Source organism: Zootoca vivipara, chromosome 6, assembly GCF_965207765.1.
Source record: "Zootoca vivipara chromosome 6, rZooViv2.hap1.1, whole genome shotgun sequence".
NCBI lineage: Eukaryota > Metazoa > Chordata > Lepidosauria > Squamata > Lacertidae > Zootoca > Zootoca vivipara.
Genome location: NC_142589.1, coordinates 7,356,154 through 7,382,595, shown reverse-complemented (window position 1 = coordinate 7,382,595; position 26,442 = coordinate 7,356,154). Strand labels below are relative to the sequence as shown.

Below are 26,442 nucleotides of genomic sequence, written 5' to 3'. Positions count from 1 at the left end.
CAACTTTGGGGAAATGAGTATTTTTACCGAATCTCACCAAGCTGAGGACTTAAGTTGACAGACAAGCAAACATCCCGAAATGTCGCTATGAGATCAGAGTATGTTTCTGACATCACTTTGACTTTCAAAGCAACTGAACCAAATGGGAGTGAAACTCTTCTTGACTTTTGGGGACATTGATTTACTTTGTTGTGTTTGTAAACTTCCTTAATCAGGGAAGTGGTATATAAATTGACAGAAAGGCTTACTGTGCAAGACACACAATGCAAGAGAAGAAAGGGGCAGAGGGAGGGAAGAAGAGAATAAGTAAATACACAAAGTTCTTCTCCAGCTCATGTGTTGAAGCATCAATTATATATGGGAGTTGCCATATATTTGTCCTGGTTTCCCTCCAGATCTCTCTGTTGTCTGGTTTCAGAGTTTAGAATCAAAGGTACCAAGGTACCAAGAACTACTAAGAAGGAAAAAAGCTCTTGCCTACGGAGCAGATTTAACCGCCTCTCTTCTTTTCTGCGGTTCTTTGTAGGTTCCCCAGACTCACGCTACATTCGTGTTGAGACCTGCATGTTCATGATCAAACTTCCTCAATACTCCTCCCTGGAGATAATGCTGGATAAACTCCGGTACGCCATCCACTACCGCGAAGACCCTCTCAGCGGCTGAGCCGCTGCACATCTTTAGGCAACGGACGTCTCTGCGGAAGTCCTTGGAAGAGGCACCTGACCAGCTGAAAATTGACGCCGAACGGCAACAAGGCGAGAGCTGAAGGCTGATTCTTTCCTCCAAACCTTTGCCTCTGCAATGGCACTTGTGGGGAGGCTTCCATTTCATACTTGTAGGTTTTTGTAGTGGATGGGTTGTCTTGTTTGTGAAATATTTCTAGGGCAAGTTTAGTACACAGACTGATGTTCACAAACCTTGAGATCCTTACCTTTTTTTCATAATTAGAAGAGTGCTAATCACTGAATGGGAAGTTAATGAAGCTTTCAATGCAGAGTTCTCCCCGCTATCATTTCTGAGTGCAAAAATGGACGGGCTGCCACTACAGAAGCCACTGATACAACAGAATCCTCACTGGGGCAATGACTGAAAACCCTCCCTTCTTGCAGGTGGCAACTTCACAGCATTCCACACCTCCAGGTTTTGGTGGCAAGGATCCTGTCAATTCACACATTTCATTAAAGAGAGGCTCTGTAGAAACAAGTTTCTGGGTTTCATCACTCCACAAGTATGAATTACTCTTTTGCACACACACACACACACATGGTTCAGTGGCTAAAATCCACCGGTCCTGCCTCTTCGCTCTCTACAGTCAGCAAAGCCGGTGGACGCACTGCAACGTTTTTGTACTCAGAAATGATCACTCGGAAATTATTATTACTAAAATGTTGCATCCAGAAAGTGGGGGAGATGAGAAGCATCTGACTTCCAAGGTAATGTTTTACTCTTTATTGGGAAAGCTGAGGCATGATCCACTCTGTCTTGCTATATTGTGGCTTTCTTTTTTGCTTCATTGGGCTTTCCACTAGGGTCCTACACAAAAGGAGCTACACAAGAGCAGAGCTGGGTGGATTGGGCCTGTTGCAAGGTGCACCCTGCCCCAAGACCCATCAAGCAGACGCTTCCCCCCCCCCCTTTTACTAATATGAAGTGTTGTGGGTCCTGAAGAAGGTAGTGTTGCTGGATTGATCCATTTCCAGGTTGCCTTCAAACCCAAGATGCAGTGCTATGTAGGAGTTTAAGTGCCAGTACTTGGTTCTAAATCTTGTTTTTTTTTGGCCTGCAAAAGCCTACCCCACAATTTTGCAAGCTGTAAGCTAGGGCCTGGCGGGAGACAAGAGTCAGAATAGTTTTGCTTGCCTGTAGCAACTGAACAGCTGTATTTATTGTATATAACTGTGAATACTGGTAATTATTTGGGCTGCATGGTATGTGGAAGGAGCTCGGGGAAGAGCGTGAAAGAGTGTGATTGTTTTTAGAGTTAGATCTTGGCGTGAAAAAAACCCCAACTTCCATTGTCAAAGAGGAAGAACTCACACCTGTTTAGGTATCACTTTCAGCTCTTGAGCCTTGCCCATTTTCTGGCCAAAGTGGGCACAATGTGTTCAGATGAACAACAAATGTCGCGTGAAGGACATGCTGGGCTGAGCTTCACCAAAATCTGGCTGGTTTTGTTTTGCTTTTGAATTGCCCAGCTTTCTAAGGGAACTTCTCGCTCAGTCAAATACCTCACAGGCCTTTCTGTTGCCAGCTGTGAATATGAGGAAGCTGTTGCTGCTGCCGTTCTTGCTGCTTCCTCCTAGAGGACGTAGGGACGTTGGGAGTCTCCACCCCTTGGCCCAGAAGCATGCGTGCTGTAAAGTGACTTGATGTATATTTATTCCAACTATTTATGGTTGCATTTAACAAAACAAAATGTCCTCCATGGTGTTTACACCCTGCCCGGCGTAAATGGAGTTTCTGTTTGGGAACATTTTGTATCCAAATCTTAAGCCCTTCATCTGCGTTGTGGATTCCTATTTTGGAAGAGCAGGTAGGGACAAGTTAAAGGGTGCTGCTTAGACTGAGCAAGTGGCAAAGAAATCTGCCCTGGACTTCCTGAACCCATCAAATCGGTTCTTGTTCACTGTATCAACATTGACTATATAGTCTGCAGTAAGAGTGTCTCTCACTAAATACTCTGGGTTGTGACTTTTTATTTTTAACTTGAATATTCATTCCGAATGTAAAGCTGTCCTAACAACAGCAGAGAATATGGATGTTGAGGCATTTAAGCTTATGTTGAGGCATCTGTTTTGCTATTTATTACACACAGTTAACCTGTTTTAAGTGCTCTTGGTCAGGTATGAAATAACCAGGCTAAAAGGGAAATCTTACTACTTGTCTGCTCCTTAATCTTTTGCCTGGAAACAGAAACCCTGTGACCTCCAAGCTGCATTCACCTACAGAAAGTTAAAACTACTTGAGATGACAAATTGCAGGCTTCCTGATCTCTGGCTCATTTTGAGATGGGTTTAAAGCACTGTAGTTTTTAATTTGTATTTAATTACAGCAAACGTGTAAATATTTTGTACAAAAGGGAAAAGTGAGCCAAGGGCTGCCATTCCTCTTGTGCAGAAGGGGCTCAAAGTTCCTTCTTCTGCCCAAGGGAGACGAGCTACCAAGCTGACAAGTGTGTTTTGTTTGCCTTTTTTTAAAATTTATTCTCTGCTTTCCACACCTCGATTCTACTGTGAAGGTCTCCCCTTAGAACTGTTGTCCCTTCTCAACTATATCAGATACAACCTTAGCTTTCCTCCGTAAACCCACCAGTGCTTTGCCCCTGGAAATAACATTGCAAGGTTAGTTGCCACTTGTTTTTCAGAAGTCTCTTTGGCTTTTCTTGTATTTAATAAATGCTTACTTTTGGTGGAAGTGTCCTTAAAGCTGCTTTATATTTGATCAGCTGGGCCTGGACCATGTTTGTGTGACACAGGCTTCCGCTGACCTTCACCAGGCATTAAGAATCACTGGAACCAGAATGCCTAAAGGGGAAGAACGACAAACTTCCCACCACTTCTTTTGTGCAGGCTTTCAAAGCGGCATTGTTGATTATGATAACTGTTTATGTATCAGTACAAACTTAACTGGACTAGTCCCTATGAAGTCAAGAAACGAGAGGCCAGGCATTTGCTAAATCCACCTTGAAGCTCTTTGCAACACATATGATGTGCCAAAATGGCAAGCTAGTTGCTGAGAGCAGAGACTAGAGCTGGGCTGCCTTTTTCCACCGTCCTTTTTTGCATCCTCCACTATCTCACAGCCAGGGCTCTGTAGATGAGGGGATTTTGCCAGTTCTTATAGAATTGTAGGATCAGAAGGGATTCGGAGGGTCATCTAGTCCAACCCCCTGCAATGCAGGAATATCATTGCCCAATTTTGTGTGGTGTTGTGTTTTTTTACCAAGATCAAGGAGTGAGTTTGGGGCTCTGTTCGGACACCATTTTGAAACAACACGGCAGCTTGAACCTGCTGATGCCACCACCTCCCCAAACTGACTTCTGCAAGTGAGGTGTATGTGGCTCAGGCCGCTACTTCCCATAATGCAGCAGAGGCAGCAGCAGCTGTGGTGTGGGAGGTGATGGCAGGGGCCTCACCACCACTGAGCTCTGGTGCATTGGGGGACTAAAGTAGCACAGGAGAGGTGAAGACAAGTAGCCCTGGCACAGTAGCACCCAGCCTGACCCCTCCTGCAATGTGGCTGGATGTGTGTGCAGGGGGAGAGGCAGTCTCCCCACCCCCACTTTTTAAATTTTTTGCCAAGTGTGTAGATCTGAATGCTCACAAGTTAGATGTGTGTAATTTTGTGGGCTTACTGTAAAGAGAAAACTGGTGATTTTCCCTTCCCAAACTTCCGACAGCAGAAAGTTAGAGGCACTTGTAAACATGATAAATTTTCAAGTGCACAATGGTAAGGAGCCCAGCCCACCATTTCAAGGGATCTTGTTAAATGATGTAACTCAGGCAGAGACCATACACCCCTTTGCAGGGCAAGTGATGGAGCAGTGGGTCACATGAGGACACAGCAGTGACTGCTGCAGTTTGAGAAACTGCTCCTCTGGTTTATATTTTCATATGTGGCAACTAACAAAACAGTACTTATGGCGGGAAATAGGTTTTGAGTTCAAATCTCCATCTATACAGTAAATTTTGAAGCAGAGTTAAAAAAGGTGGAGGATGACAAAAAACTCTGCTACTGCACAGGACACAAGAACAACGAGATACAAAGTTTATTACAAGAAATTTGAGACAGTCTCCAGTATAGTAGAATAATCAGCATAAAGAGAATGAACAGAAGCCTGCCTTGGTTTTGCTGTTGTTTTTACAGAAATGAAACTGGGCACTTCTGGTATTAAAGATAGGCTATATATATACACACAGAGGCAGAACAATGAAATGTTATGGCTTTTCCCTGTGTTTCCTCTTCCTCCCATTTGGTTACACACTCCTGACTGGGGAAATAGATTGCCAAGTGCAGTTAGAGCACCAAAAGAACAGGTTAAGAAGCCCAATAGGTTGAGCTTAAGCCAAAGCAGCAAGCAACCCAGGCTTCCTCACAAGGCCTTACTTGCCTGGTAGCTGCTAGGCCAGCCACAAGTCTAAACACACAATCCCATGTGTCATTAACTGCGCTGCACGCGGACAACACCTCAAGGCTGAGCATTTTAAGCAAAACTTCTACGAGACACTCAGCTCAGTTGTTTTTACTATAGGACACATTTGAATCTAACCCCCCATCCCATCCCACCCAGACACACACCCTGGCCCTTACCTCAGAGCACAAGGACATTGCACATTTTTTTAAAAAAGCAGTCCTAAATCAGGAGAGAAGGGTTCCTGCCACCACTTCTCTGGCCTGCAGCTGTGGTATGATCACCCTCCTCCCTATCCCTCTCCCCACCCCCCGCTGCTAAATCAGTGTCACACTGAAACCAACCCTACTGCAGCCAGACCTTATGCGGGAACAGAGGCAGAGGCAAACCCACTTGCCCTGGGAAGGCCCTTTCCCTATTGCTCTTTGTCTGGGTAGTCTGATTCAGCTTGCCACGATTTCACCTGCGAAAGAGAATGGCAGGAATTGAAGGAGGGCAGTAAGGAGGAGACAGGAGGAGACAGAGCAATCTGCAATCAACTAGAATCCCCCCCCATTCAGAAGTTCTGTAGCATTGCCTTGTCAGAACTACAGCTCAAACTTCAAAGCACATGCACAGCCATGTCCTGGTTCTATGGGAGTCCAGAAAAATCATACAGAAAGTAAGATACGATGGCACAGATCTCAACTTGCATTTTAAAAATGAGCAAGCTACTGCCCCTCATAGTTGTAAAGGTATGATTGAGTGCATAGGTCCAGTGTTGGAAAGACTACAGAAGACAGATGATTGAAAGACAAGATAGCTTCAGTGTCCCCTTCAAGACTTCCAGAGGCAGAATATGTGGCTGCAGACTTTGATAAAGCTTCAACACACTAAAAGGGCACTTTCATTCCTTTTTGCTTAAGAGAGGCACTCTTCACATTCACACAGAGAGGAATGCCTCTAAAATGGCACACAATATTCAGAAATATAACATCTGAAACAAAGTATGCTTTTTTTCTTGTCCTACTTGTATGTGCATTTATGTAGAAGCAAGCAATTGATTTAACTAATTTGATCAACTGGGACTGCAATCATACGGCCCCTAGGATATGTTGGGTCTTCTTCACTGATGTTGAATCTCTCCTCTCAGCCCCTATAGAAACCCCAAACTCTTCCAACTGGTCTCAGAACTGATGCAGACAGGACCAAGGAGGACGACAACTAGGGAAGAGCTTGGATCCAAAGCTAACTGAATTGCCCTACACACTCCCAACCCATGCAGAGATTTAGAGCAGCTCAGGAGCTGGCCTCCATCTCTCCCTCCGATTTTCTTCCCATAATTCCCAATGGGAGGGAAATGGCCTCTCATCAACAGGGGAGAAAATTGTTGCAAACGGGCCTTTGGGATGAGGCAGTTTGGGAAGCACCTCTGGTTTTTGCTTCCACCTTAGGAATGCTACCTATGATTTCTTTGGGTTAGGGTGACAGCCCTAAAAATGTATGTGCGTCAGCACAGGAGTTTTGATTATTTGAACTCTGGCAGAGAACCATGAGCCTGAAGAGAGAACTGGAGCCTGCCACAGCTCTTACCTTGGTGTTGTTGTAATGGGAAGGGCTAGTAGGACTCCTGACACCTTCTCTTCTCAGGCTGTGGGAGAAGGGGGAGAGAGACAGAGGTAAGACAACATTTGCCATTGTAATCTAAAACTTCCTTCACTTCAACATTATTAAGCAACTTTATTAAAAGGTTTCTAACATGCCTTTCAGGACTCAAGCCTCCCAAGGTAGTTCAAGATTTGTAGTTTTGTTTTGTTACAAAATCCTAAAACAAATCTACCAAACAGTCCTTTAATTAGTGGTCAAGAGTGGCACATCAATGAAGTGCACACTGTAACAAGAAAGTCTTTGAAACTCTTAAGAACTAGCATCCTCTTCAAGAGATCACAGAGGAGCTGCTACTGCCTCCAGTCAAAAACCACCTGAGCAAAAGCCCCCACGAACAGAGGAAGCCCTGGATGCTGCACAGAAGTTAGAGCACAGCTCCTCTCAAGACCAGTTAGTGGGGAACAAGCAGGACTCAAACACCTCCACCTCCACATGGTCCTGCCAATGGGAGGAAGTGGGAGGAGATTCAGACCAGGAAGTTCTGTACTACAGAGAATTTGGTTCTGCCATTAACCTACATGCAAGAAACAGATTTGTAGCTTGATAACAAGATAAACAGCCCCTTCCTCAAGCAATGAGCATCTACCTGGGCCGAGCTGGAACTGTGACAGGGAAGCTGGGCACATAACCACTAGGAGAGACGGAGAAGGGACAGCGTCTGGTGGGGAGGGGGACAGCTGCATGGTCACTCAGCACTCTTTCACGACCACCACCACCAATACCCAGCTCCTTGGGTTTGCCTCGTTCTGAAGGCCCAAGATTGTCATCTCTTGTGTTGTTGGGAGGGGCCTGCTGAATGTGTCTGGCAGCCACCAGATTGTTGCGGGAGGGATTCCCTCTGATGGGGTGGGGAGACTTCTGCGGCCTGAACTCCTCAAGGTACTGAGGTGAGATTTCCCCTGAAGCAGGAAAAAAGAAAGTGAGGAACTGTGCTGGAGAGACATGGCCACAGATATGGAGCAGGCTGGATCTGGCCCAAAGAGATGACCTGAACTAGCTGCACAGGCTGGTTTAAACTGCCCCAGGCACTACAGCCAACAAACCGTTCATCTTCGGAGAGGATGAACAGCAGCACTGTCCAGCCACTGAGAATTTTATTTAGAAAGAATTATAAAGCACTTAATTGAAGAGTCATCTAGGTGGTGCATAATTAAAAACAAAAAACTAGATAAAAACAAGAGCTAAAATCTACAAAGCTTTTGAAAAACTTACATAAAACAATAAATTAAGATAAAAAATCAGTAAAACTTTTAAAACAAATCTACGTAACAAATTCATATGTTTGGGTAGACTTGATGAAATAAATGCTTTTAACAGGCATCCAAACCAATACGGTGAGGGCACCTGCCTAATATCAATTAAGCAGGATGTTCCAAAGCACAGGTGCTGCCTCACTATACAAGATCAACTCCTTGAAAATTTAATCCTCTGGGCTTTAATCCAAAGGGTTGCATGTCCATTGGCTGCAAGTATAGAGATACACCAAGCACCACAGTAAGCAGGAACAATCCTGCATATTACTCTACTGCAGTGCAATGAAATGGCAAGTCTCTGCAAATGAGGTGCATAGATGCCCTTTGACAAACATGAGTCGGATCATCCCCCATTTCCAGAACTGTCCTGCTGCGGGCAGCAAAGCAGGCTCTCCTCCTCTGCTCTCCTGAGCTCTTAACCTGAGAACCTGCTTGGCTTGCCAGTGACAATACCTTGATGCCGGATCCGTCTTCTAGGCAGATCTGGCGAGCGTGTTCTCTCCAAGTTATCCACAGCCAGAGTCCCTTGCTGTGATGGGGCTCTTCCTATTGAGGGGGCAGTGGCTGGACGCAGGTCACACTGGTCCTGGATCAATAAACAAAGCTGGTTATTTGGGGGCCCTTCCGAAAGAAGGAGTGAGTTGGCTTGCCTGCAAGCACACCCGCCACAAGCGACAAACTGAAAGCAAGCTCTCCGTACCTGGTGATGGAAGAGGATCTCTTCTTCCAGCTGGACGCCACAGAATTCGCAAGGGAGCATGAGGCTGCTGGAAGAGTCATGCAGCAGAGGAACAGTTTCCCTGCTTCCAGCAGACTGACTGCTCTGCAGCTGTTCCCAGAGATCCTGAAGACGTTCAGCCTGAGGGACAAAAGAGCTTCTCTTGCTGAAGGATGCCAAAGCGCTGACAGGATTGCAGCCAGTCTGTTACATAGAAAATGGAAGGGGTGGGGGGAAATTAATTAGTTTCCTTCTAGAGATCCCCACAACACAACACAAGGCAAGCAAGCATATCAGAAACAGCCAGCAAAGTTATAACAGGACAGGTGACTCCCATGAACAGACACGGCTTTTCAGTTACTATCAGAAATATCTGCTTTTAAAGATGAGATTATACACACCCCTTTTGCTTCCAATCATAATAAGAGAGTTTGCTGTTTCTATTTTGCATCATCTACTAATCTAGATAATTTGGGGAGAAAGCCTCACAGAATGCTTTTTGAAAGACGCAGATTTGTTTCATGACAGTGTCTCTGAAGGCGATAATTCAGACACTTCAGTTGACAACTAAAAACACTCAGTCACTAGAAGTATAATACAATACTTTATATTTTGAAAAGAGGTTTGTCTGACTGTTCTCTATGTGTTAGGACGCCTCTTGCGATATTGTTGCCAACGTTTTCAACCCTATATGGTTGGGAGGAGGAAGGAGAGATTGCATCTCTTCCCCAAACCACACTGTAGGAGGGTTTAATCCTGCTTGGTGCTACTTTGCCAGTATGTTCCCTGCAGCCAGAAAACTGTAATCTTGGTGGACAACTGTTGGTATCCAAACATAGACCAAAATCTGGTCCTCAAGCTCAGGAACCACCGTGCCAAAATGGGCAACAGTATCTTCAAGAGTTGTCCAAATCAGTGCAGCTTGGAATGGTTCAGTCCACCAACTGGATTTAAAATGGTATCCAACAGTATCCAAACACAAGACGAAAACTGGCTCCTCCATCTCGTGAACCATTGCACCAAGAGGCATCTGAACACAAGGGGAACAGATAGACAAACCTCTTTCCAAACCAGATAGTAGATGGCAGCTATAGCTTTGGCCCAGTTGTCATGAACTACCCAACTTTGTCTTCAGTGCACTGGGGAAGCCATAAGAAAGGACCACCTGGCCTATCTGCTAATTTCCCCTTTCTAACAGCATGAAAAAAAATATGTGATATATACAAAACCTGATGAAGGATTAGATCTTCCTCCGGGAACAGCTTCTCACAAAACTCACAAGGCAGCAGTGTTTCAGCTGCAAAAGAAAGGAAGGACAAGGTTACATAACTCATCTAGCTGCCTCCTCTTTGGAATTTCTATCAGTCACACTCACGTGCAAGGCACTATACAAACACAACCCTCTGTTGAACGCCCGAGCAGCCAGGTGACTGTTCCTGCCATTTTATAAAGTCCACTGGCTGATAATGAGTTACCTTGTGGCAGCCAGCAAATCTGCCGCAGAGAATAGACCTCATCCAGCTCTACAGAGCTAAAGTCCAAACATTTAGCCACATTAGTAAATTAACTCTCTGATGCAAAAAGTTAACTTCAGGGCACTTCAGTAAAAAGAAGAAGAAGGAAGGAAGGATCAGAATACTGTACTTGGAGCATTCTTTAGGTTGGGGGATTTCACGAGAGCCTTTGACAAACTCAAGCTCCCTCTGCTCAAGGTCAAGAAGTTCCATCTCATTCCAGAAAAAAAAGTGATTCTCAGTACTTCTCCATTCATCCCACCCTCCACCCCCATTACTTAAGGCCCTATTTTCATTATCTGTGCAGAAATCAAGAGATTTCCCACACAGTAATTTCCACAATGCTGAAGATGGGGGCAAGTCGGTAAAAAATCTCAACTTAAAGTCCTTCCAGCACCTCTACAAAATTAAATAAATAAATGTGCATGCCATTTTTCAAGACGAGTCTGAGAGCAGTTTAGAACCACATCAGCACACAACAAATACTTTGGGGGGGGAATGTTATATAAAAATATATATTACAAGCAGCACTAAAAGACAAAATTACGCCAACAAAACACAGGCAATCTCGCCTCTCCCTTCTGAGAACACAGAGCCCCTCCTGCCCTCAGGTCCTCCTCTTCCAACCCTGGCATCACTTTTGCACCCCTCACAGAAGTCAAAACCTTTACAACATTTTCTTGATAGGTTCGGCCTGCAACCGTTTCATAACATCACAGCACCTCAACCAATGATTCTGAGCAACAGCAAATGTTTACTTACCTTTGGGCCTGTTTAAAGCATGATTAGCAGGTGCCAGCAAACCCCCAGAGAAGATACCGGGGTCATTTGCGTCAACAAAGTCCTCAGCTGCTTTAGCTCTGGCGGAGCAGATATTTTTCCAGAGATCCCTCCGGATCTGTGTGCCACTGTGCTCATGAGAGCTGTTTTCCTGTTGCAAGCTAAGAGCCAGCAGGTAATCCAGGTTGCAATCTGGCTCTCCACCAAAAGGCAAGGGGGCTGTCATCTTTTCCAGGTGGACTTCATGGGACAAAATATAACCAAATATTAGAAACAAAGACAGTGCTACCTTGATCTTTACCATCATCATGATCATTGCCTGACCTTCCATTTGTAAAAAGATCAGGACAACATACCCAAAAATGGGCTTACATTTTTCACAACATGCAAAAAGGTTGCTGGAAACTGTATTTCAAGAAAGCAAGGCAGAGGAGGAGAGCCAATACCCCCTAAAGAGAGGTCATTTGAGCATCTGCAATACACCAATTGTGCTGTGCCAACAGGGTGGGGGAGAACCTTAGGCCTGGGGGACATATGTCTAAGCCTCCCTAGCTCATCCTCTGGATTATCCCTACACACCACATCCCCTCTGCATTCTCCTGGAGTCGTTGTCCCTGGCTGGAATGCGTCCTTGAACTATGATGAAGCTACCCAACAGAGTTTCTGCCCCAGAAGGCTGAAGTCATTACACCTTGGAACTGCCAGCATGGCCAACTTTTCTCCCTCCTAGCTGCCAGGAAACAGCAGCAGGATTTTCCAGCAGTAATAAAATGACTGCTGCTGGAATTTAAACAATCCCATGTAAACATTTCCAGAGAGGATAAAATTTAGGACACAGCATGAAAGCATGAAAATTTGGGAAGGGTTTTTGCCACTGGGAAAAAGGGCACAGAAAGGTTAGATTCAATTAACCGAGAATGCACTCTTGAACACTAACGTGTGAGGGAGGGGGCACATTGTAAAATGCCAAGTATTCTTTTTAAAAGTGAACATTTGCTGACATTACCTTGATTCTGATCTGGCTGCGATAGAGCAATGTTCCTTCTGTTGCGCTCACTGGGCAGCTGGTCACCCGAGAGACAGTTATAAAGCCTACTTTCAGGAAACCGGCTCAACCTTGGCAGGGATCGTGCAGAGTTGTCTGGATGGAGGACATTCCTGACTGTCTGAACGCTATGCAAAACTGGTTCGGAGTTCAAGCAGGGCCGGGCTTGGCCGACTCTTGCTTCCTCAGCCTCCCTCTTGCAGTCCTCAGGGTGCTCCTTCAGATCTCTGAGCAGAATGTTGCGGCTGCACCTGCTACATCGCTCAGTTCGAGCGCCACAGTAGTCCTCATGGTCCTGGAGTTTGTTGAATGCAAGCTCAATATCGCAGTGCTGGCAGGCCACGGGGCGCAAGGGGCACTCTGCAGCCTATGGTAAGACAGCAAGGAAATTGTGCATAAGGTCGTCATCTGAGCAACCTCTTTGCATTTGTCTGGCCATCAGCCTCAGCCAGCACAGGCCAAAGGAACAAGCATGGAATTTTAACATCCTGAAGCCAGCTTGCCTGCACAATTAGGATGGTGTAAAGGAGCTGCATTTGCTTTGTGAATACCAGTATCAGTTTATCAAGGGCACTGAATCAGACTTGCAAGGGGCCAGAGACCATTAGGGTGAATGCATGGCAAAATAAATCCCAAGAGCGAGCTGCAATCTCACCCCTTGGCTTTAGTGTGCCACACTAGTGTAGTCACACAATCCACAACACACGGCTGCTTTACAACCTCCGTTTTAGAAATGGGTTTTTAATATTGAGTTAGGTGGGGCCAGTGCTTTTTTTCTGGGGGAAGGCAGGGGTACACATACCCCTAAACATTTTGTGAATCTTTATACTTTTGTCCATTTACTGTATTTATTTTTCCCAACTGAAGCTATAAAATGGTGGTTTTCCTGAGTCAAAATGAGAGTACCCCTAAACTTTTTTTTAAAAAAGAAAAAAAAGCACTAGGTGGGGCCATAGTGCAGGTTGGTAAAAATGCCAACCCAGAGAAGCAGGCCTTAATAGGCACATAAGCTGCCATATACCAGCAGCTAGCTCTGAAGCTCATCTCTGGACCCTTCTCCTCTGTAGGGAAGAGCCTGGATCCTGCACTATGCCGCAAACTCTCTTCCTGTTTACGAAAAGCTCCCCTGCTTGTGATTGCTGCTCTCCAGAAGGAACCACGTGCAAGTGCCTTTTAAAAAAAATACTAGCTTGAAGGCTCACACACACAATGCACTCCTTGCAGTTTTCGCTAGTCCCGCCCTGCATCATCCAGCAAAGACAAGTCAATGATATGCTTACTAACCACATGCTCCTGCAAAAGACCACTGTCCATCTTCATGCTGCACTTACAGACAACCTAAGATTGAAAAACAAACAGACACACAAACCAGTACAGGGTTTGTGATTAAACCCACCTACCAGGGAGAAGCCGTTTATAAATGGGGAAAAGAGGCTGCTTGTCACCTGCGTGTGCTCCAGCTCCTGGTGGCTCCTCATTTCCGATTTTGGGAAAGACTCCTTGCAGATATGACATACCCCTATGTTTCGACTGCAATGGATCTCATGGATGGTGAAGTTTGCCGCAGGAATTTCTTTTTTGCTGGAAACAAAAATGGACAAGGTGCAAAAGATAACAGGGACTTGCGGTTTAGAACACTGATTTGGAGTAGAGCTGCTGGGTGAGGAAGGTGCAAAAGAAATGATTTTTTTTAAATTGAAAGCTAACCCAAGCAAACCCTGCAAGGTCAGCCAGTATGTACTTTGTATTGCCATCTGCATGGCACTGAAGCTGCAGCCACAGTCCACAGAGTGAGCATATGGCAGCAAGAGATTTTGCAGTCCTCAGCTCAGTCTTTTGGGCACTATTCAATCCATTCCCCCTTTCATGGACCAGCAGGGATGTTCTCTCAGGAGACAAAGCTCATATCTCCAGAGAGTGAAGGAGAGAAAAGCCACTATTACACACCAGCTCCTTAGTCAGCTGCACTGATCCCATCCTCCACCATAACCGCTGCTGCCCCCATCTGCTTTAGCACTCACACAACCATAAGTGAGGGTTTCTGGCTTCTTGTGGTTTACCATGAAGGAGCAGCATATGTACGCATACTGCACAATCGCTCCAGTTAGTGCAAGTATGAAAATAAGAAAGCCATGATTTGTTGTTATTTCCAAATCAGGGAACAGTTTGTTTCTCCCTAGCCAGCTACAATCCATAAACCAATATGAATATTTGCTTAAGATAGGCTACCAATCGTGGCTTGTTGAGAAGAAACAAACAACAACCCCAGATTGGGAAACAGTATTTCTTAAATTATTTTTCCTGCTGAAAATTTTCCATTTCACATGTTCATTAGCAGCAGTGAATGGATGCCAATTGCAAATAAATATTAGGCAAGGATGACAACTTCCAAGTTCTTAGCTTTGTTTACTAAAACAAGTAAAATAAACATGATAAATTAGACAATGGTTCTGAAACAGAGCTAATCAACCAACCTAATTGCATACACAGAGTTGGCAGTTACTGAAACAAACAAGTTTCCTTTCTTACCAATTGCTGCACAGTTGGGTTTCACTTTCCTGTTCCACCACGGCAGCCATCGCCCTGCTGTTCAAGGAACTAAGGAGGGGAGAAAAAAAGGGCACTATCTTTCGTTTCCCAAGCATGCTTACTCATTCCCTTCCTACTCAGAATCCCTTTCACAGAGGGCTCCCCTAGTGCTTACCAGCAGGATCCCTTCTTGTCCCAAGAGTTTAAGCAGCAGTCAAACAGCCCTTTTGACAGCATAATTGCCCTGAAACCAATTTCATCTCATTGAAGCCCACAAGCTTAAAGGAAACACAGACACGCTGACAGAGCTGTGAGTCTCATCACTGCTTGCCAATTTATGCTTTCACACAGAGTTGGAAGGAAAGTGGCAACATTTCTTTTTTTAGAAATAGCACAAACATTGACAAATCCATCGTTCTTTTCCATAGACTCGACATAGTTCTGCATGGACCATTGTCACTGAACCTTCTAGAACTCTATGAGGTGCATGAGGAATTCTCTCACTCTCCCCTCAGCTAGGTCTCCTCCTCCATGCCTAGCCTTGTGTTTATGCTGAAGGATGAGGAGACTGTGTCATATGGCAACTCTGTCCTCTTTTGTGAAATGTGAAGCACAAGATACTTCCAGAAGTAGCATGCATTTTAAAACACACCAGTTTGAAAGAAAACCCCCAGGCAGCTTACCTGAGATGAGCTGACTAAAAAGAGCAGTACAGAACTCGGAGTGAAGGCAACTGATCAGATCCTCAGTGACTCTAAAAGGGTAGGGGAAAGCAAAATGTACTTTTGTGACACTTTCCTGTACATTTGAAAAGAAATTATTGGGAATGCAAATATTTTAAGTCAGGAGACTACAATAGACCCACCCTCAACCAGGAACCATAATCCCCATACCTACTTTTGGAGATGGGTATCTCAAACCATTGTGAAAAGAGAGGGGATGTGTGCTCAAGGGCTAAATATGCTCAGGATCTTTGGTAGGTGTGCATTATGTATAGGTGGAATCAATATTCACCCCATGCAGCTCTTCTGCCAGAGAGGATGACCAAATGCGAACCCTCTCTCACAGACCCAACTTCTTCCCCAAATACATCGTCTCCTGTTTAGCCACTAGCTGTCACAGAAGGGCAGAAATCTGGCACCATCACCACCCTGTATTTACAAGAGTTGGAAGTGAGAAAACTGGACATCATGTTTGTTTCTTTGGAGGCAAGTAGTAACAACAAGCAGCCTACTACCTTGTTGTACAATACACTAAGTGCTATATAAACGCTTAATATTTTTCATTACAGCAACACTTTATGGCAGTTAAGAGTGCTTTGCACATACTATATAGTTACAGGAGAAGAATCTGTTATTATCTTTTAACAACATACGGGATACTGCCTTCCACAGTTTAATGCCGCAATCCTACACATGCTTACTAGAGAGCAACTCCCTCTGAATACAATGGAACTTCCTTCTTAGTAAACATGCTTAGGATTGTTCAGCGACAGGTACCTAACAGAAATAAAGCTTTTAAATAAAATTGACAAAGAATACACACCCAATTTGTGTGTGGTGAGAAACAGAAAACATTTTTTAGAAAAACCACACAGAGAGAGTAGTATCAAAACTCTTCTGCCTTAGAGAAGGGCTTCTCCCCATCACCCCTTCTAGGTTAGTTTGGGGGTTGGGGAGGCAACCTTAGACTCACCCAAGCTGAAAGCAGGGCGGGTGGACATCTCCACTCCAGCACACTGATCCTAACTCTTCTCCCCCACTCCGTAAAGGAGTCCCAATACACAATACAGCTTGCATAACTAGCAATCCCAGCCTCAGCCAGGAAGGGGATTCGGTTGGCCTTATATCAGTCACTTCCTCTCAACCTAGCCTACCCCACGTAAGCATATCTGCCTCTGAGCAGAATATAAATGAGACAAACTTACAACAGCAACACTACACAGGTGTCAAACCAAGGAGAGGGCGAGCTGGGGCCAGATCCCTACTTAGGGACAAGCAGCTCACTCAGCAGCCTCTGGCGGGTCAGCAACCGCATAGCCTAGCGTCCCTCCTCATACGGTGGTCGTATTTTTTTTATATTTTTAAGTTGTAGTAATGGGTCGAAAACACTCTCCCCAATTATTATGGGCTGGAGCAAAGACTCCACCCACTTTTTAGCCAGAGCTTGTAGCTTTGCTATGCACAGTTGCTTTGCCAACCGGTTCTCCAATAAGCAGCCTCTTGTTCTGGGCGTTCAAGGGAGAGAGAGGCTGTTGTGCACTAAGTAGGCAAAGGAGAGAGACCCCTAAGCCCCATTTGAAGAAGGGCAGGAGGATGAGAGTGATAAATACATATTGTATTTATAACTCACCTTTTTCTCCAAGGAAATTAAAAGTGGTGTTAAAGTGGTTGGGATTTTTTTTGGGGGGGGGGGAGGCAGAAGGATGCCCTCAAATAATGAAGGGCGGTATATTAATTTATATTAATATGTATGAAGGACAGTATATTAATTTAATAATCGAATAGAATAAAATCATCATAGAACAATGCAGACTATTTTAATTATTGCATAAAGTTTATACACCGCCTGATGTAAAGCGCTTTGACAAAAGAACAAAATAATGGGGTTGCAGTAAAAAACAACCCACAATTAAAACATTCGAAAAATGTTATTAAAATGATTTGAATATGTATAATAGCAATAGCGTGGCCCGCCCTTCGTCCTTAAGGTCCCGGGGCAGGTGAAAACATTAGAGAACAAAACTGAAAGGGAGTTTGAAGCGACTCCCAACCGGAGCATTAAGAGGGTCTTAAAAACGCACAAACACCGGCGCCCCTCCCCACATTTCCTCGCAGAGGGGCCCCATTTCCAGCCCCGGAGGGAGGCAGATACCCACCAATGCTTCCCTCATGGGCTTCGGCCGCTCCTTCCACTTCTTCTCCGCCTCAACCCGCTTCCCTCACAAAACCCAGGCAGGATCCCGAAGCCGCCTCAGCGCTTCCTAACCCGCCCTCCGGATCGCGATTGGGCGGCGGCGCCTCGCCGGTTGGCCTGCTCCGAGCTCTTATTGGCCGACGGACCTGCCAAACGGACCCGCTTCATCCTACCGCTCTCCCGATTGGCCCGTAAGGGTGCTCGTTAATCACGTGGAGGTGGGTGTCCCGCCTCCCAGTTTCTCTTTGCTCCTCCCCCTCCGCACCCTCAGCCGCCGCTCCCGGCTCCGGCCGGGTGACGTCACAGCGCGCTCCGTGCCCTTTTCCTTTCGCCCTGACTCCTGATTGGCCGGCGGCAGGGAGAGTCGCCGGAGGGGAATCCCGAGGCGCCGGAGCGCATTTACCGCCTCTCCCGCGGAGCGGCGCCCTTTCGCAGGCAGGCTTGGTAATCGCACTGTTCGAGCAGGGCAGAATGCGGAGCAGCCGCGTGTCGGGGAGCGCTGTTCGGGAAGATGGTTTGCGCCTCTTCCCCTTGATTTCCTACCTGGGAAAGTGAAAGCGTCTGCTCCTGTTCCAGGTTCCAGCTGCCTCTGCCCTTGACCGGGATATTCTTCTCGTTCCCACTCCCGCCCCCGCGTTGTTCCCGGCAGGCGCTTGGTTGGCCGCGCTGCGAGAACGTGACGCTGGTCAGACCAGCAGGGCTTTTGCGGGCTTTTCGTTTGGGCTGACTAAGGTGTGTTTTTTTTAGAAGACACAGCCTGTCTTCGCATGCAGGGAAAGTCCCCAATTGACTCACTGAAGGGTTGTGAAACATCAATTGCCGTCACTTGGTTTAGTAGGCCAGTTGAAGCCGTTTCTGGGGGTGTGGCTGCTGTCATAGAGTCAGAATTATAAAGCTGGCCTGGAAGGGACCCTGAGGGTCATCTAGTCCAACCCCCTGCAATGCAAGAATCTCAACAGGCAGTTTCACCTCCAATTGGAAACCATACCGGACCCTGCCTAGCTTTGCAAATGTGCTAGAAGATTTATGGCTGCACCACTAGCATGCTGACAGCTTTTACTGGTGAGAGCTGAGTTCAGAATGCACAAACTATCCCAAACGGAACATGATGTGTACCCCACCAGAGGCAATACCCCTCTCTTAATACAATGCATAACATAGTAAAAACCAGTACCCTCCCACAGTTTAAAAGGGCAAGGCATAGATTGTTTAATTAGCCCAAGGCATGGGGCAAAAGGAATGTTTTTTGCTCGGCACCCAAAGACAAAGGCGTCAGGCGAACATCCCTTCTACGAATTGTAATGGACTGTGCTAGGTACTGTACAAATTTTAATAGCATTTTTATTGCTGATATTGTACTTTGATATTTTACAACTTGAATTCCATAGAAAACAAAGCTTAGCTAAAACAAGACCTACTACAAGTAACTGCCAGAAATGGAAACTATGAAGCTAACAGCAACAACTACGGTATTTTCTATTTTTTGAACCACAGAATACAGGGGAAAGCGCGAACGCAGTCCCCCACTACCACAAATTATGCAGTCGAGTTTCCCGCATTTGGGGAAATCGCAGGGGTCAGCACACCCGAAGTGCAATGGATGAGCCTCACCCTGGGAAAACCACCTTTGTGATCATGGTATCTCCCCTGCCAGGTAAGTATGAATTGAAACGGCAAGAGCGCTTCCTGGCCCTCATTCTCTCTCCTACTAAGGACACAGCGACCTCCATTCTGCAGTCCCAGTAAGCTCGATCCTGTAAAGCAGCCGTGCTCCCAGGGACCCATTGGGCAGTCTAGCGTTTCGGGGTGCCCTGTAACCCCCGGTCTGCACCCCGGCTGTTTCTCCCACAATGCTGTAGGGCATGCATATTTACATACGTGATTGCGTCTCTGTTGCCTCCCCCACAGGCTGGGCGTCCCTGCTACTGAGAGTCCATGAGGTGGAGCTAAGGCATCTCTTTCTGCTCACATCCTGTAGAAAGCGCTCTGTCCCTATAACCCGAGTTGCTATCGCTATCATCCCTGATGGCTGGGGCTGATGGGAGTTGAAGTTCAGCAGCGCTGGAAGGCACACGGTTTGCTCGTTGCTAGGATACAATCATTTGGTGCTTGCAATTTTTTGGACATTGCTGGATTTGTTGCACCTCAGGGCTTTATGATGGGGACGTGACTGTTTAATTTCTCTTCTGCCAGCTCAATTTCTGATTTTAACTTTTACTACTGAATTCTTTATTGCACAGCAGAGAAGTAACAAAGAGCTGCCACCAAGAGCTTCTCATTCCCTGTTCAATCACCCACCCTCATTACAAAAACCACTGGTGGGAGATCCACCACCAGACAGGCCATTCACCTTCCATGCCTTTTTGGTGGATGTGCAGATGTTCTGAAGTGCCTTAAGAGAAATAGCATACAGGATAAGGTCAAAGCAACTGGCACTTAAACTTATCCATCCTGCTATCCATCCCAAATCACTGCCTTCCCAATCCGGGTTTTCTCATACCCTCTCCTTTTTGGAAGATCCCTGGTATGAGAAAATGTTAGCATAATTCAAAGTGCTGTTTCAACATATGAAGTGCAAAACAACTTGGGACCAAGCTACCCATTTCCGCCATATAATCCTTTATTTTGTGTCCTATTTTATGTTGTAAACTACTACATGATCTTCATGCAAAGGGGTTTTTAACAAAATAAATAAATAAAAGTTGGTTTGGTTGTCTTCATTGCATCGCCACAGGAATGAGCTGCAGCAAGTGCAAAGCTCTTGTGTTCCCCTCTTCTGCCAATATAGCTTCAAGAAGGCGGCGATCATAATCTTTCCCTTGTATTTCTGTTTATCAATGAAATTACATACACAATGTGAAGAAAATGGAAAGATGGCATGGGGGAAGAGGCTCCCTACCCTCTTTCATAATACAAGAACCAGAGGTGGAAGAACTAAATGTGGAAGGACTAGCGCAGACAAAATGAGGCATTAATTTGCTCAGCACATACCGTAGTTACACTATAAGATTAGCGACCAATACGAGCCTGGATGGCTTTAATTTGGGATTTGACAAATTCACAGAAAGGTGTCAATGGCTACTAGTCCATATGGCCAAGGTCCGTATCAGGGGCAATATGCACCCACATTGTGAAATTACCTCCCCCCAGCAATATAGCAACTACTAACGGGCATGTTTCCATTGCCTGCTGAAAATGTTTCTCTTTGCTCAGGTGCTCCCAGACCATTGACGGCCGTTTCCAGCTGACACTAATGCTGTAATGTTGGTGCTTTATTGTTTTCCTGTAAACCACCTTGGTTTTAGAAATAGTTTTAATTTAATAAATAACCTTTATGGATTTCCCTTTGACTCAAGCTGAAGAAAAAAAGCAATAAGCTACAGCAGGAAATTCCAGCTGTAATTTAATACCCAACTGCTGCTGATTAAGCGCCACATGGTAGCAGGACTGCATCCAGCAGTAAACCACAGGTGCTAACAATGCACCCTCAGTTTTCATTCTGTGCAAGATGCAAACTGAGACCAAAGATCCAGTGGTGTAAGAGGAGGGGTTAAACTGCTCCTTAGAAATCCCAGCTCAGACACAAAGCACCCCCTGCCAGCCCCCCACAATACTTAAGGGTGTGCATGCAATACCATTTAATGAGGCTCTACTGTATGGTGGAATGCAGTAGAGCAGGCATCCCCAAACTGTGGCCCTCCAGATGTTTTGGCCTACAACTCCCATGATCCCTAGCTAACAGGACCAGTGGTGGGGAAGATGGGAATTGTAGTCCAAAACATCTGGAGGGCCGAAGTTTGGGGATGCCTGGACTAGACCGTGTGTAAAGTGAACATAATAGGGACCCAGGTGGCGCTGTGGGTTAAACCACAGAGTCTAGGGCTTGCTGATCAGAAGGTCAGCGGTTCGAATCCCTGCAACGGGGTGAGCTCCTGTTGCTCGGTCCCAGCTCCTGCCCACCTAGCAGTTCGAAAGCACATCAAAGTGCAAGTAGATAAATAGGGACTGCTCCGGCGGGAAGGTAAACGGCATTTCCATGTGCTGCTCTGGTTCGCCAGAAGCAGCTTTGACATGCTGGCCACATGACCCGGAAGCTGTCTGCGGACAAACGCCAGCTCCCTCGGCCTATAGAGCGAGATGAGCGCCACAACCCCAGAATCGGACACGACTGGACCTGATGGCCAGGGGCCCCTTTACCTTTACCTAAAGTGAACATAAGGTTTTAACTGTGTTTCATTCATTTTCAGCTTTGTATTCTTGTAACAAAAAAAAGCGCGCCTAGACACTCCATTGCAGAGCCCATAACCTAGGTTTAAGGTGCCATTTAGCTCCTAGCGTTCCTATCTCAAGTTTCTAACATGGAAACCAACGCTGAATGTTCGTCGCCTGGGTCAACAGCACCAAATACCGGTAACTTTCTGCCATTACTGCAACAACCACGCCTGGTGAGTTGTTCCTTCATCAAGGGGCGGCAGGGAAGGCTAAGATGGGTCTGCTGCTGCCTCCTCTTTGCCTGCCTCATGCCTGGGTTCAAATCTACTCTCAGCTCCCTGAGAGGCCTACCTCCAGTGCTGGATTTACGTACTGTATAAGCTAAACAAGCCCCCCCCCCAAAAAAAATTTACGGAAAAAAACTGGATGTATATAAGATAAAAAAACAAATAAAATAAAAATAAAACCTACATACAGCAACAGTGTTTTGTGTTGTGTAGGCTCCTATGATGTAAGTCATGGGCCCCACCTGTTAGCCTACTCCCTAAAATATCACTGGTTTGCTCATTTATATATACAGTGGTACTTTGGTTCTCAAACTTAGCGGTAATCCGTTCCCGAAGTCTGTTCCAAAACCAAGGTGTTCCAAAACCAAGGCACGCTTTCCCATAGAAAGTTCTTGCCAAATGCATTATTAAGTTTGTTATGGAAAAAATCAATTTAATTCAGAGCTTAATAATTATTTCACTATTAATAGACTTCTTAACTGTATTTCAGTTCAACAATTACTTTGATAAAATACATATTTTGTTATGTGCAAATGGCTTTATTAGGCCCATAAATTACCATATCTGTAGCATATATTCAAAACACAAAAAAACGACAATTTGTTGTTGACAAAGGGCAGCTGGACATATAAAGGGCCCCATTACCTTCAGTAGCTTAGGGCCTCATCAAATCTAAATCTGGCCCTGCCTACCTTGCCCGGCTGCTTGTGAGGGGCCAGGAGGACACCCCTACACCCCTCAATACAGCCCACCTCACAGGGTCGTTGTGAGGAGAGTCGCCCCTAAATGAGGCCCTTCAGGCAACCAACGGTGCCAATGACGCGGCTCGCTGAAGGGAGCTCGCTTTCCCGCCTCACAGGCTGAGGCGGCGGCAGCGCCTCAAGGCCCACGAGGGAGGCCGGCGGGGTAGCGAGGACGCCCGCTAAGCGCCGCCTCCGCCTCGCCGGTCTTGGCCCCCTCGAAGCGCCTCGCCTCAGCCTCAGCCCGGCCCCTTTTCCCTACACGGGCCCGCCCAGGCCGGGCCGGCTGGCTTGGTTGTGGCGGCGGCGGCGGCTGCGCGCTGCGGTTCTGCGCTCTCATCATGGCGGCGGCGCGGGGCCATGTGCAGGACCCCAACGACCGGCGCCTCCGGCCCATTTACGGTACCGACGCCGCGGGCGTGGGGGGGGTTCCCTTCCCCCCTCTTCTCCCTCCCCCTCCCTCCCCTTTCCCTAGCGCGCGCGGCCCCGTCCTAAGCGCGTGGACGCGCGTGCCCTTTCTCAGCCGAGGCCACCCCCTACCCTTCGCCGCCCCCTCATCTCCCATTCCAAACCAGCGTCTCCCCCCCCCCAACATGCTTGAACCTTCCCGCCTTTTTCACCTCCTCCCCCATCTCCCCTCAGAGACCCTAGTTTAAGGTTGGGGGGGCGCGGGAGGAAAAGAGCCTAAACAGGCGGGTGCCTTCCCCCCAAAAAAATCGTTCTTATTGTGGTACGGGGCCGGGGGGGAGGATAAGCAGCTGCAGGGACACCCCCACACACACTCCCCAATGTCCATCGTTGTGGTATTGGAGGGTGGGAAGGAATGCCGTCCCCTCGTGTTCACCTCTATTGTGGCGTTTTGGGGGCGCGTTCACCAGGCACCCCCATGTTTGGGCTTCTGTGTGGTTATTGTGGGCTCAAGCAGGCATCACCATGTTTGTCATTGTGGTGGGGTTTGGCGGGTGCCTCGTGTTCATCTTTAGTGTGGCATTTGCAGGGGAGGAGGCTGAGCAGAACCCCCCCCCCATTTGTCCCGGCCTTCGTGTGGATTTGTAGCGGAAGGAGCTGCCAAGTTCATTGCAAATCCTGTGGGGGGGGGAGGGAGATTTTGGGGTCTTACACACGTGTTCAGAATTCCCATCACCCCCCCCACCCTCTGAATATATATAAGGGTCTGGTTGCTTCTGTTTCAAGTGTATCCGAAGAAGTGTGCATGCACACGAAAGCTCATACCAAAATAAAAACTTAGTTGGTCTTTAAGGTGCCACTGAAGGAATTTTTTTATTTTACGTGTTCAGAAGTTCATCGTATCCTGAACATTTCCTTCCCCAGGAGGAGATGGTGGGTTTGGGACCCTCTCCTCCCTACTCCCTATTCTGGACTCAGCAGGGTTGCAGCCTATGGTCTAAAACCATTTCTTAATACAGTACACATGAGTACAGTATATCATTAGCAGAGAGTCTGGGGCTTCATACATTTATGCTTTTAAAGAGACAGGTGGTGCTGTGGGTGAACAAGGGGGTTTCACAGAATTCATGGAGCCAAGATGGAGAAGCAGGAGCTTAGGGACCTGTTTTTCCTAACAGTAGATTTGCTAGGCTGGACTGAGCAGGGGGCAAGGATTGCATGACATTCATGCGACCAGTTGCCACAAACTTCATATCCTTGTTAAACCAGAGGAGAGAGATATAAATTGTAAAGTCTTGCCTGCTTGTGTGGCTTACTTAATGTGGTTTGGTGGTGGTGGAAGCAATGGCTTTGTTGTTGCTGTTAATTTAGAGGGGTGTGTGATGCTGGCATCTTTGACCTCATTGAGTAGTATGGTTGTAGCAGGTCTTCTTTTCTTTTCTTTTCTTTTGCAAAACTTTAGAGTATTGGACCAGATGACACTTCCAAGCCCCCTTTGATGTAGTAGTGAGAAACAATCTGAAAAAGGGCACCACTGTCCAACCCTCACCAGTGCCCTGCTACAGTCCATGAGAGGTTTGATCAGGATAACTCCACATCATATTTAAACAACACTTCACATGCAAGCTTCTCTTTTGCTGTGTCTAAAATTTGATCCAGCTTTTCCAGGCAGTGACCTTTTTAGGTGCGTCTGAGATGTGCATGGCCATGCTTATCGCGCCAAACCCAGAAATGACCTGAAAATGTCACAAAAGGTGGCAGAGCGGGATGTTTGCAGGCTTTTCCCATTGGTGTTTCAAATATATGCAATTTAACTTAAATGTGCCTTGGAACGTAACCCCCGCTTAAATCGGAAGTCGCCTGCAATTATTTCCTTGCTGCAAGATATACTTAGGTTCTATTCCTTACAAAGTCTATTGCTACTTTTTACACATTTTCACTTATGCTGAATGAAACCTTTATATCATCTGCATCTCTCAGGTGAAAACACTTGTTGGAAATTAGTCAGGTGCCAGAAATCTCCACATTAGTCTTAGTCCATTGCAGGGCCGTCTTAAGGGTATCCAGCGCCGTGGTGCAAAAATTTCTCCGGCACCCCCCACTTTCCCTCCGGTCTGCGTGGCTCTGAGTCAGAGTGCAGGGGCGGGAACTCACCTCCGGGAGGGATCACCTGCTGTGCCCTGGCCGCAACGAGGAAGGGCATGCGGCGGGCAGCCTCAAGCCCTGGGCTTGCTCAGGATCCCAAGGATGGGAAGGAGGTCGGCTCTCCTCCCACCCCCCTGTGGAGCCACCAGGGAGAGCTCCGGACTGCCAGAGGGCTTACGAAGGCCCTCCTGCAGTCCTGAGCCCTCCCGCCGGCAGCGGAGGCCAGATGGGCGCCACAGAGCCTTCCCGCCAGCAGGAATGACCATGGCGCTGTAGGGCGGAACAGGGTCCTAGTGCCTGGTACGCCTCGCTTACCTCCCTGCTCTCTCCTGAGCGGCGCAGCTGGCGGGCGTGCAGGAGGGAAAAGGGAGGCTGCCATGCAGCTCCTGCACTTGCTGGGTCGCCCCTGAGCGCCCTGGTGCACCACACCACTACACCCAATGGGCAAGACGGGCCTGGTCCATTGTTAATACCATTTCCAGTGTGTGTTTCTCCTTCTTGCACTGAGACAAATGAATACAGTGGTACCTCTACTTACGAATTTAATGCGTTCTGAATGCACATTTGTAAGTCGAAAAAAATTGTAAGTCGAATCCCATAGGAATGCATTGGGAGAAAAAATTCGTAAGTAGAAGCAACCCTATCTAAACCGCATCCAAGATGGCAGACGGAGCTCCATTTGTAAGTAGAAAAATTCGTAAGTAGTAGAGGTACCACTGTAGTTGTAAGAGCAAGCTACAGTCAAGCAATGCAGTTTAGATTGTACAATTGTAGCGTTGGAAGGGATCCCAAGGGTCATTTAGTCCAACTCCCTGGTGAATAGGCATTCCGTTGTGGTGACTGCAACCTAGATTCACGGTGCCATTTGGTACCTAGTTTATATACCCAAGTTTCTAACAGTGTATGGAGAACCTTCACTTGCGTTAGGCAGTGACCACATTAATTTGCTCACCCCCTACTCTCCCTTTGTAAACTTAAAAAGTTGGTTGTCTGGGTTGGATCCTACTGCTTAAGGAAGCTACTTTATACTGTATTCCATTTTTTTTTGTTAACTGTGCTGAGTTAAATATGCATTCTGCTTGTCAAAAGCTGACCTCCTTTGTAATGCTTCAGGAT

The 26,442-nt window shown here is 46.6% G+C and overlaps 3 protein-coding genes and 1 non-coding gene across 21 annotated transcripts in view; 2 read left to right on the top strand and 2 right to left on the bottom strand.

Annotated features, from left to right (window-relative positions):
• The window catches only part of HECTD4 (HECT domain E3 ubiquitin protein ligase 4), a 105,752-nt gene extending 102,338 nt beyond the window's left edge, over window positions 1-3,414 (top strand). For all 9 annotated transcript variants that reach the window (XM_035120137.3, XM_088671471.1, XM_035120135.3 and 6 more), the window contains exon 76: window positions 527-3,414. In XM_035120137.3, coding sequence (XP_034976028.1) covers window positions 527-663 — 137 coding nt within the window. In that variant the 3' untranslated portion in view covers window positions 664-3,414. The remainder of the gene's footprint in view (window positions 1-526) is intronic.
• Window positions 3,415-4,754: 1,340 nt separating this feature from the next.
• TRAFD1 (TRAF-type zinc finger domain containing 1) lies at window positions 4,755-18,268 on the bottom strand. Of its 2 annotated transcripts, none has more exons than XM_035120141.3 (13): window positions 18,078-18,268; window positions 15,302-15,372; window positions 14,619-14,687; window positions 13,535-13,670; window positions 13,374-13,427; window positions 12,051-12,456; window positions 11,027-11,284; window positions 9,980-10,047; window positions 8,733-8,954; window positions 8,486-8,618; window positions 7,366-7,678; window positions 6,705-6,762; window positions 4,755-5,595 (listed from the first exon to the last, which is right to left on the bottom strand). In XM_035120141.3, exons 3-13 carry the CDS (start codon window positions 14,666-14,668, stop codon window positions 5,548-5,550), a joined length of 1,746 nt encoding a protein of 581 aa, XP_034976032.1. In that variant the 5' UTR covers window positions 14,669-14,687; window positions 15,302-15,372; window positions 18,078-18,268; the 3' UTR covers window positions 4,755-5,547. The 2 variants fall into 2 exon arrangements, with proteins under 2 accessions (XP_034976032.1, XP_034976031.1); XM_035120140.3 differs by having other exon boundaries at window positions 17,497-18,125.
• Window positions 18,269-19,032: 764 nt separating this feature from the next.
• Window positions 19,033-19,196, bottom strand: LOC118088035 (U1 spliceosomal RNA). Its single transcript, XR_004692900.1, has one exon. It is a non-coding gene; the product is annotated as a U1 spliceosomal RNA (small nuclear RNA).
• Window positions 19,197-23,061: 3,865 nt separating this feature from the next.
• The window catches only part of NAA25 (N-alpha-acetyltransferase 25, NatB auxiliary subunit), a 34,456-nt gene continuing 31,075 nt past the window's right edge, over window positions 23,062-26,442 (top strand). For 4 of the 9 annotated variants that reach the window (XM_088670929.1, XM_088670927.1, XM_035118450.3 and 1 more), the window contains exon 1: window positions 23,062-23,175. Coding sequence is in view for 4 of the 9 variants with exons in the window: in XM_035118450.3 (XP_034974341.3) it covers window positions 23,115-23,175 (61 nt within the window). In the remaining 5 variants the exon portion in view is untranslated. Of the gene's footprint in view, window positions 23,176-24,643; window positions 24,866-26,442 lie in introns of all 9 variants that reach the window. The other 5 variants (XM_088670928.1, XM_088670926.1, XM_088670925.1 and 2 more) reach the window with 2 other exon arrangements.

Bases quoted from the DNA above. Each gene is read 5' to 3' on its own strand.
- TRAFD1 (XM_035120141.3), bottom strand. From the start codon at position 14,668: ATGGCTGCCGTGGTGGAACAGGAAAGTGAAACCCAACTGTGCAGCAAT. The intron at 13,671-14,618 runs GTAAGAAAGGAA...TTTTGTTTCCAG, and splicing joins ACCCAACTGTGCAGCAATTG to CAAAAAAGAAATTCCTGCGG. The intron at 11,285-12,050 runs GTAATGTCAGCA...TGTCCCATGAAG, and splicing joins GCAGCCAGATCAGAATCAAG to TCCACCTGGAAAAGATGACA.